The sequence below is a fragment of the Camelus bactrianus genome, chromosome 9, assembly GCF_048773025.1.
Source record: "Camelus bactrianus isolate YW-2024 breed Bactrian camel chromosome 9, ASM4877302v1, whole genome shotgun sequence".
Classification (NCBI taxonomy): domain Eukaryota; kingdom Metazoa; phylum Chordata; class Mammalia; order Artiodactyla; family Camelidae; genus Camelus; species Camelus bactrianus.
In genome coordinates this window covers 39,770,531-39,780,556 of record NC_133547.1, presented here as the reverse complement: position 1 = coordinate 39,780,556, position 10,026 = coordinate 39,770,531, and the positions used below count along the sequence as shown (strand labels likewise).

General features: G+C 49.1%; 1 protein-coding gene across 1 annotated transcript; it reads right to left on the bottom strand.

Moving 5' to 3' along the window:
* Window positions 1–3,465: 3,465 nt before the first annotated feature.
* On the bottom strand, window positions 3,466–10,026 carry GPR61 (G protein-coupled receptor 61). Its single transcript, XM_045511635.2, has 3 exons — window positions 9,406–10,026; window positions 6,506–6,623; window positions 3,466–6,270 (listed from the first exon to the last, which is right to left on the bottom strand). Exon 3 carries the CDS (start codon window positions 5,682–5,684, stop codon window positions 4,329–4,331), a length of 1,356 nt encoding a protein of 451 aa, XP_045367591.1. The 5' UTR covers window positions 5,685–6,270; window positions 6,506–6,623; window positions 9,406–10,026; the 3' UTR covers window positions 3,466–4,328.

Below are 10,026 nucleotides of genomic sequence, written 5' to 3'. Positions count from 1 at the left end.
CGTTTTACGACACTTCCGGCAACGCCCGGCGGCTATTACGGCTCGGGCCTCGTTAGCTGAGGTAGGGGAGGTGCAACCGAAAGCGGAAGTACGGAAAGAGGGAAGGTGAGGCTGAGCGGTGGTTCCTTGAAGTAGAGAGGCCGTGTTGAGCTCGCCTTGCGCGGTTCGAACTTTGTCCCCTTTCACCTTTTCGGCTACTTTATTTGGATAAATGTAGAAAAACCAGCGACTTGTTTCTCCAATTCATGGCACCCTCCCGAGGTTATACAGCCAGCTTTAGTTGGAGGTAGGAAGTAGGGATTCTCAAATAAAAGCCCACAGCCTGCTCCGGTGTTTCTGCTGGGAGTTTCTCCCTGGCCAGTAAAGCTCCTTAGATCTCTGGCTATGGAGACCCGGGGCCCTTGCCCAAGTGTAGGACACTTCTTTGGCGGGGTAGTCTCAGCCAGATCTATGGAATGACAATTATGAAGCCTGGGCCCCGGCCACCCTCCACATTTGAGATATTTGAAGACCGAAGACCATGCCTACGTCTTTATCGATCTCTTTCTGCCCTCTCCTCTGTCCTACCGCCTCCTGCTCTCAAGAGGTACCTTGTGTGCTTGAGAGTTGCCCAGCCCCTACGTTGGCAAAAGACCACTTGAAGTCGCTAACAGATCCTGTATTACCTGAAAGGTAAGCATGTAATCCCTCCATAAAATTTCCATGCTCCCTTTCTCCAACACAAGCCAGTTTTAGTGCTCACAGATCGTCCTGCTTCAGGGGCTTAGGACTTACACCAAGAACAGCCAACCAAGGTCCCACACCCCAAAACAAAGCAGTGCATCCTGTGAATCTCCTTCTAAAATTTCCTGTTGCAGTATCACACGAAAAGGGAAGTTCTAGTAAAATTTGCCTTTCATCTATAGCAGTGCCTGAAAGTTGACATACCCTCTGAAAGCCTCAGACTGATAGCCTTTTTCACTCTGAATCCTAGATACTAGGGTGAAGGTGGCCCTAAATTATCTTTACTTCCATATAGCCCCACAGATACTCTCACCATATAGTCTAGGGAGGGGAACTCTTGTAGCCCCCAAGACCTTTCCCTGTGATTAAAAATTATTTTCCTAACAGGGAGGGTATAGTTCAAGTGGTAAGTGCATGCTTAGCATGCATAAGGTCCTGGGTTCAATCCCCAGTACTTCTAAAAAGAAATAAACCTATCCCCCCCCAACAAGATAAAAATAATTAAGTAATACAATAATAAATAAAAATATTTTAAAAATTATTTTCCTAATAGAATCTAAACCTTAGAATATAAGGTCTGATCAGAAAGCTCTATATGATGATTGATGGTCATTAGAGGGATTTCTTGAGAGCCACCTTAAACAGACTTGTCCAACAAAACTTACAATTCCAGTTCTTCAAAGTTCAAAGTCTCCTACTCTTTCTCAAGTGACTGTTAGAATAAAAGGGACTGCTTTCCCATAGTCAATACTTATGGGGGAAAAGGGCAAGAGGAAAGGGAAGAAAAACCAATATTTATTGAGTACCTATTTGCCAGGCATGGCTAGGTGCTTCCAAGTGTCATCTCTTATTCCTCACAACAACCCTGTGAGGTAGGTAATGTTATCCCCATTTTTACAGATGAGGAAATAGGCTCAGAGAAATTAAGCATCTTTTCCAAGTTCACACAGTGAGTAAGAAGGTATAACTCCAAATTTACCCCTTTTCTACCATGCCACTATAAGATGTTACCTGGGAGACCTGACAACAGAAGGTTTTCCTATAGGACTGAGGGTTTCCCTAGCATCACAGGGTGCAGGAAAAAAATAACTTGAGAGCATGGTGTTCTCAACCTGTTGATTTCTTTAGTGGTTGAGAGATCAAATTTTTATCCAGGAACAGCTTTCACAGCTAGGAATTACATATGGAACTTTATCAAGAGACCTTGGTGACTAGAGAACTCCAGAAGGTGGTCATGACAGAAATTGTTGGGCAAGTTCTCAGCATAATAGAAGAGAAAATTTTATTTCCTTCATGATCAACTTAGGGTAAAATAAATGGTAAATGAATCAGCATGTGTCAAATTCTGTAATAAACGCCAGTGAGATCACAGTGTCAGGAAATTTCAGCCTGAATTAGCGATATCCTTGCACTTAAAATTTTCTCCTTTGATGTATGTGAAGAAAGGGTTGGAGGGCAAAGTCAAAGGAAAAGACAAAATAAATTAACAAAATGGCTGCTAGGCAATTTTTAATGCCCCTCCCCCCTTACACACCTCTTTCCTATTTCCACTGGACTCACACTGCCACCTGCTGGCAATGCTTGCTCATCAGTGATTGAAAGTTTTCCCTCTGTCTGAAAATGAGATTCCTCCCTTGTAAGTGTATCTTAAAAGGGAGGAGAGAAAGGGAGAGAAAATGTTTTTCAATCACAAAAGACTCTGCTCGATGTATATACTATTTAAAGGATTTCCTCAGTATAATAGGCACTGGACTAGAGGAAGTCCAGTCGTAGGAAGAAAGAAACCTGGAGATTTTCCTAGATCTAAAGGAGGAAAGCTGCCCAGTTTCATTTAGTAAATTATTTTCTTCAACCAGAGTTTCATTGACAACCCGCACACCTTCCATTCTGCAGGAAGCCTCCATATAGGCATCTTGCTGCAATGGGCTGAACTCTCAGAAGTTAGAGCCATGAACATATTCTTCAATATATTTCTTAAACACATCCTATAGTACTTCACCAGATGTAAATGCTCTGTCAAAATACAAGGTACCTGATCAAATTAGACTATGAACTCCTGGAAGGCAGTGACTCCACATCCTCTGTGAGTCTCACAGAATAGAGTATTCAACTATTATGCACTGAGTTGAACTAAAGGAGTCAATGTTGATATCAGCATAACTTTTTATAATAAAAATTATTTATTGGCTGTTCAAAGGGGAAACTATCCCATTCCCACCAGCCCATCATCCCCTTTGATGCTCAGTGAGCCCGGAATTTTTTCAAATACAGGTCACACCACCGTCTGGTCCTGCCTCGACCCCTTTAATGTTACCTGATTGAATTGAGGGAAGTGGATGGACAGGTAGTCCCAGATGGGAATCCTGTCCAGTTTGCAGTTATTCCCTCTCCCTTGAATATACCCCCACCAGTAACAACCAACACAGTGCCTACAGTATCAATCAGTGAACAGTTGAGCCCAACTCCTCTGCCTCTCCAACCCTGGGCTACAGATAGGAGAGAGATTTAGGTCTTTGTCACTGAAGCTAATTTTGAGAGCGATGAATGGGAGTAGGGGAGGCATTTAATGGACCATGGAAACCCCACCTTTCCAGTTCCCAACGTTAGTCTCTTGTACCCGATTGTCCAGGGGATTGGCGATGGATCACTGCCATGAGGAGAGAGATCAGGGAGGCCAGTTCTGGAAAAAAAAAAAAAAAGATTTACAGTATTATTGGTCAGGGTGATTAGGGCCCTGTCTGTATCCAACCACCTTACCAATTCAAATGCTAACTCCCACCTTCAGCCATGCAACCCCCAATCTTTCTCTACTTCTTTATCCTAAAAGACAAGGAGAAAGAGCCATCCTGCTTTATTCTTGCCTCTGCTAAGATTAAGCCCCAAACTTGATCTCCCATGTGCAAGAGAGGTGGAAAAATAGAACAGAAGGGCTGTTCCTGGAAAGTAGAAGAGAGCTGCAGTCAGCTTTCCTACCTTCTACTCTGTGTGCCCTGAATGCTAGTTCCCCTTGCTTCTGGCCAAACTGAAGAAAGGAATATTCCCAGCTAGTCCTCTCACTTTAAGGAAATCTCAGGTCTAAAACTAGAAAAAGATGTATTAATTCAAATGGAAACACTTGGCTATAATTTAGTTCTGTTTAAACCTAGCAAGGAAATGAGAAGATGGGTCATTTTCTTACCTTGCTTAGGTGCAGTTTCTGCCCTGGACAATTACACTGAAAAATGAAATATCCTAAGGGGTCCCCAGAATAACTCCAAGCCTGGCCTGCTGTCCTGTATCTTCCAACTCCTACCCTTAGAGTTTCCCTGTTTTCTGGGGCATGGAAAGTTCACTGGTTGAAAGGCATCATCTCACCTTCACGACCCTTTATTCTCGTCACCATCTCACCAGGTTCCCTCCCCCAGTAGTCAAGGGTCAAAGCTGTGTCCAAGGCTTTTGCCACTCATCCATCCTGTTGGCTCTGCTCCTGACCCAGAAAACACTAAGCAAAAGCTGTGTGCAGAGACCCCAGCCCCGGCTAGCTGGGAAAAGGTGGTCCCACAAGGAGTTCCTTGCAGTCATAACCAGCCCCCAGCCCCATCTCCCTCCAAGTGTCCATCAGCCCATCATGACTCCAGTCGCGGTGAGGGGGCAGGACGGAGGTAGCTGTCCGACATGATGATGTCGCTGGTGAGCTGTTGCTCCAGAAACTCAGAGGTCTCCTCGGCTATCTGGCCTGGAATTCGAAAGTCAACAGCAGGTGGCTCCTGCTTGGGGCTGGGTACGGGTCGGGAAACCCAGGACTCCGTGGGACAGCCAGTCGCCTGAAGAAACTGCAGGAAGTTCTCCTCAATGGAGCCCTCCCGGCTCGGCAGCCTCAGCTCCTCCTCTGGAGCCTGCTTGAAAAAGCAGACAAACTGCTTGCTGAGCTCCCCCCGAATCTGCCGATTGAGACATCCATAGAAGAAAGGGTTGGAAGTGAAGCAGAAGTAGCCGATCCAGGTCACCACATTCTCCACCTGCCCAGTCGACATGGGCTGAGCACTTAGGGCAACATAGAGGTGAAAGGAAAAGTAGGGCAACCAACAGAGCAGGAACTGTCCTCCCACGGCCAGGAGGACCACCGCTGCCTTCCCTCCCCCAAACGTCCGGTGCGGGGTGGTCTGGGGCGCCCCCGAGCTGGTGACCATAGTGGAGCGGCTGCTGAGAGACTCAGAGCGTTGCCGGGGCGTCTCCATCCACGTGGGCAGCGGTCCGTGCTGCATGGCAGCCACACGGGCTACTCGGAACATGCTGCAGTAGACCACAAGGATGAGGAGCAGGGGCAACAAGAAGTAAAGGACAGCAAAGACCACCACAAAAAGCTGGCAGTAGGCACTGTGGCTCCATTGGAGTGAGCAGCCTAGGGGTACACTGGGAGCTCCTTCCTCCTGGGAGACCCTTCCTAACACTGGCACAGAAGCCATGGCCAAGGCCTTTACCCACACACCCACCAGAACAGAGGCCACCAGCCCTAGTGTCATGCGCACCTCATAGCGCATGGGGTGGACCACATAATAGTAGCGCTCCACGTTGATGGCCGACACCGAGAGAATGGCCAGGCTGACAAAACATACGCTCAGGAACAAGTAGAGGCGGCAGGCGACCTCCCCAAAGAGGTCATGGTCAAAGAGGGCAGAGCTGGAGAGCATAGCCAGGGGCATGAGGGTCAGGGCGGCCAGCAGGTCCACCAGGCAGAGGTGGAAGACAAAGACAAATTTTCGGAGAGCGGGTGTCTTGGCGATAACAGCCATCACAGCAGCATTGCCAGCCACAGCGGTCAAGTCCAGCAGGAGCATGAAGAAGAGGGCCACGGATTCTGAAGCCACGTCCCGCAGCCCCACCTCTGGGACTCCACTGGCAGTAGAAGGACCTGGGGTTTGAGGGACCCTCCCTAGAGTGGAAGAGTTCCCTGATGACTGGGGGATGGGTGAGGACTCCATGGGGCCGAAAGAGGACACCCAGGGCACCTCCTATCACAGGCCCATCCCCCATCCTAGTCCAGTGACCCTGGGTTGGCAAGCCCAGGCCCAGGCTTCCCAGTTTTCTGTGTGTGTTGAGGAGGGAGGGGAGAGCGCCTCCTGCTGGAGCCTCTTGGGCAGGCTCTTATAGCCAGCCTTCAAGGCCAGTGACTGAGGGCTCAGGAGTTAGCTCCCAGTCCACCCTGGTGACTTCAAAGAAGCAGGAAAGTGAGAGATGCAGGAGCCTCGCCCACTCAACACTCCACCTTCTGAGTGGTGCCCAGCCCCTTCTTTTCCACTTTCTTTCCTCTGTTCTCCACACCCTTCTCCCCTTTCAAGGACTGTTATCCAGAGATTCTAAATCCACGATTTCCTTTTCCCAGGGTCCAGCTGAGCTTCAGGATAGTGCCCCAGTTTAAGATTGCTTATGTAAATTTCCTAGTTTCTGGTCTCCTCAGAATGGCAGGAGCTGTTGGGGAGAAGGAGCATAAGGTTTGGTTTCCAGTCCCAGGTCTGGGAGTTATTAACTCTGTGATGCTTCTGAACTGCAGTTTCCTCATAAAGCCATCTGTAAAATAAAGGGAATAATGCCTACTTCACAACTGTGTTTGGAAGATGATGTGAGATTTATTAATAAAAGTACTAATAATGAACAATGAAGTATATGGTGCTTTCCACATGCCAGGCCCTGTTCTAGGCTCTCAACTCACTTTAATCCATATACAACCCTATGAGGTAGATACAATTCTTATCCTCATTTTGCAGTTGATAAAACTGGGGCCTACAGAGATTAAATAACTTACCAAAATTCACACAGTTAGTTAGTAGCAAGGTCCAGGTCCTCAGCCAGGTGGCCTGGCTCCAGGGCCAGCACTCCAGCCCACCATGCCGTGCTGCACTTGCTGGTGCCCTCCACCGTGGCTGGAACATAATAGATATTCAGTAAATAGTTGTTGAATTTGAACCATCTCTAAACATGTCTCTCACTGCACTGGGGCTACCACTAGGGAGAGATCATCTGAAAAGTGGAAGGACTGCACTTTAGTTTGCTGTGACACCACCACCCCCTGGACAAAGAGCTTCCACTTGGGGAGTGTTGAGAAGGAGCAGTGAGAACAAAACGTCCCAGCTGGAAGGAAACTCATCCAGCCTCCATTGCTCTCGAAGCCACAAGGGCATAAGTCACATGAAGGCTGCCCTTCCCCATGTACTCGTTAACTTCCCAAGTCACTGTGTCCCCACAGGTGGGAGAGGAGCTGCTTCTATCCTCCCACTCCCCAGGGCCCCAGATCTCTGGTCATGAGTTGACCATCAAAGGACCCCTGGCCAAAACCCTCCTGTTCCTGGTCTGTTACCACAGTCCCAGAACAAGGAGGGAGGAGTAGGCATGTGTGTAAGAGCAGGGTAGGTATGTGGGGTGGAGGTGGGGGTAGAAGGGGATGAGCATAAAGCAGAGAGGAAAATTGGAAGAAACTGGCAAAGGAAGACATCTAGGGGTTCAGGGTCTCTCATTTCTACCTGATCAAATGGCAGATCAAAGCTGTTTGATGTGTCTCATCCATGCTGAGTTTGCATGGAATTGAAATAAGCTGCCCAATGTACAGCTGACCCCTGAACAACATGGGTTTAAACTGCAGGGGTCCACTTAACATGCAGATTTTTTTTTCAGTAGTAAATATTACAGTGTTACACTATCTGATCAGTGGTTGGTTGAATGCACAGATGTGGAACGTGGGTTTGGAGGAACTGTGATACAGAGGGTCTACTATAGATTACACCTGGATTTTCCACTGCTTGGAGGGGCCAATGCCCCTCATCCCAGCATTGTTCAAGGGTCAGCTGTAATTTTAATTTTTTAAATTTCCATTTGCTATTTTTGCAGTCCAGATTCCCTCACTACAGTGTGCTAAGGTATCAAAATTAGAAGCAAACTACGGACATGCCAAGTCTGATGGGCTTTCTGCAGACAAGTCAGTTTCCTGAGTCAGTTTCCTTATCTGTAAAATGGGAAGGTTGGACTGGCAGACCTCCAGAGTTTCCATATATGATGACAATTGATGGCTCAGTGAGTTTCTGGGTTACGGAGGGCCTGGTGGTGGCTCAATTAAAAACCTTTTAATTCTCTGACTGCAACAAAGAGGCACATGTTGGGCAGATGGGCCCCCGTCCCCCTCCATAGTTTGTCTTACAATTACCCTTGGTTTTTGGCATTACAACCAACCTCGCTAATTTAACTTCCAGCATGCCATGCATACAATAGTGCTCAATACAACTTTGTGAATTGAATCAAACTCAAATTGATCAACTGAATCCCTGCCCCATAGTACACACTCCAGGAACACTCAGTTCATCAGTTGTGTGCCAGCTAGGGGCCTCTCTTCTGGACTTGAGGCAGCCCTAACTTTGGACAACTACCTAGGGACATACCTCTACCCAGAGATAGCAGACAGTTCATTTCGCAGTTAACATGACCACATAGACTCAGGGTCTGCAGAGAAGGTAAAGAGAAGGCCCAGAACTGGGGCCATCTCTTCTCATAAGATGATCTGTCAGAAAAAGACGTGGAAAGAAAAACCAGGGGAGGCATCCGTGCCCCTTACTCTATACCATGACTACCCGCACCCCTTCTGCCTGGGAGTGGGGCCCAGAAGACATGGCTCTGGGGCCCTGGGAGCTAAAGGAGTAAAGACCCATCATGTCTGCATGGACAGCAGGAGTGTAACTGCAGGGCGCACCCAGGGTCCCAGACAGGGAAGCAGAAGTGATTTCCACATAGAGATGGAGGGGCGCTCTGCAGCCACGACGGAGCCCTAGGCAAGAAGGCATTGGACATTTCTCTTTTGCACAGCCCTCTCAGCCTTGCCAGTATCTCCACACTGATTCCTAAATTCCAGGACTCCCATTTACCTACTGACAATGGGCCAATATACCTTCTCCCCAGAACTTCCTCACTGATGGACCAGGGTAAAGGAGGGGAGGGTGGTGGTATGATGATTTCATAGGGGAAGCCCAGGGAGCCTCACTCCACTCCCAGATAATATCACTGGGCCTTCTCAAATGCTCATGTCCTCCACCGCTTCCTTCCAACAACCCTTCCCTCACCTCCGGGACCTCTCAGTACCTGGAAGGCTTTGCCACCCTGGGGGCTGAGGTCTGGGTCTCCAGCAGGGGAATGGTCAAGTTACAAATAGCCTTGCTTCAGGATGCAAGATGTACAGAAGCGCCCAGCCCAAGGCCACAGAGGTGTTGTTGGGATTCACATGCACCTGTTTCCCAGATACAGAGCTTCTAGGCCAAGGCCCCAAGCCGGGCCCCTCTTCAGACAACAGTGTGCCCCTCTTAAGCCAGGTAAGATTTCCAGGGGGCTAGAGCACCTCTCCCCAGCAGAGTTGCCTGTCAGCCTGGATGCCAAAGGACCCATTCCTAGGATATAGGATCCATTTCTATGACATGGAGCAAGAGAGATGGGAAACCCTGTCTGTGTGCGGGATGTGAGTACTCCTGCTGGTGGGAGATCAACCCCCATCTCTAGGCTTCAGAGATGCTCACACCCCAATACCACCTTTGGGATACCTGGGAACCCATCCCCTGACAAAACTGCCCACCGTAAGTTTGGGTGGGCTGTACCCTTCTGTAGGGTACCTCAGCATTCACCACCAGGCCTGGGTCTGGCCCCGGTCCTGGCCTAGTCGGCAACTCCTACCTTTGCTGAGCAGCTCCCGGCTCCCATGTGATAGCTCCTCTCAGCTGATGCTTCTCCAAGGCTGCTGAAGCCTGAACCACTGCAGTGATCGGTGAGAGGCAGAGCAGGATGCTCTGAGAGCTTCTGGGTCCTAATGGCCTCCTGCTTCCCACCCAGCCCCTTGGAGCCACTTCTGGAGTCAGGAGCCAGGCACTGGCACCCCCAGACAAGGTGCCCAGGAGTGGGCCCAGCCCCTCCACTTCTCTCAGGTTGCTGGAGTGATAGCTCAAAAGCCTAGAGGGGGCAGGTGACGGTAGGCAGGGGAGACCGTCCTGGCCAGCCTGATGACATAAAAAGAGCACTCAGAGTCAAAAAATCCAGGTCTGAGGCCTGGCCCTGGTACTTTCCTGCTGTGTGTCTTCGGGCAAGTCACTTGCCACTTCTGGCCTTGGTTTCTTATTTGTTCAGGGATAGAGATAGCATAGATGATCCCTGAAGTTCCAGACAGCCCTGCCATTGCATGGTCCTGGGACATCAGAACCAAGGTGCTTTTTTAGTAGGCCAGTCAGTGCAGACACAGAGCCACAGGGTTGGGTCTGGCAGCGCCCTGGCCTCCAGGGTGTGATCCAAGGTTTGGCTCCT

Excerpts from the sequence above, each read along its gene's own strand:
- GPR61 (XM_045511635.2), bottom strand. The coding sequence starts at position 5,684 with ATGGAGTCCTCACCCATCCCCCAGTCATCAGGGAACTCTTCCACTCTA.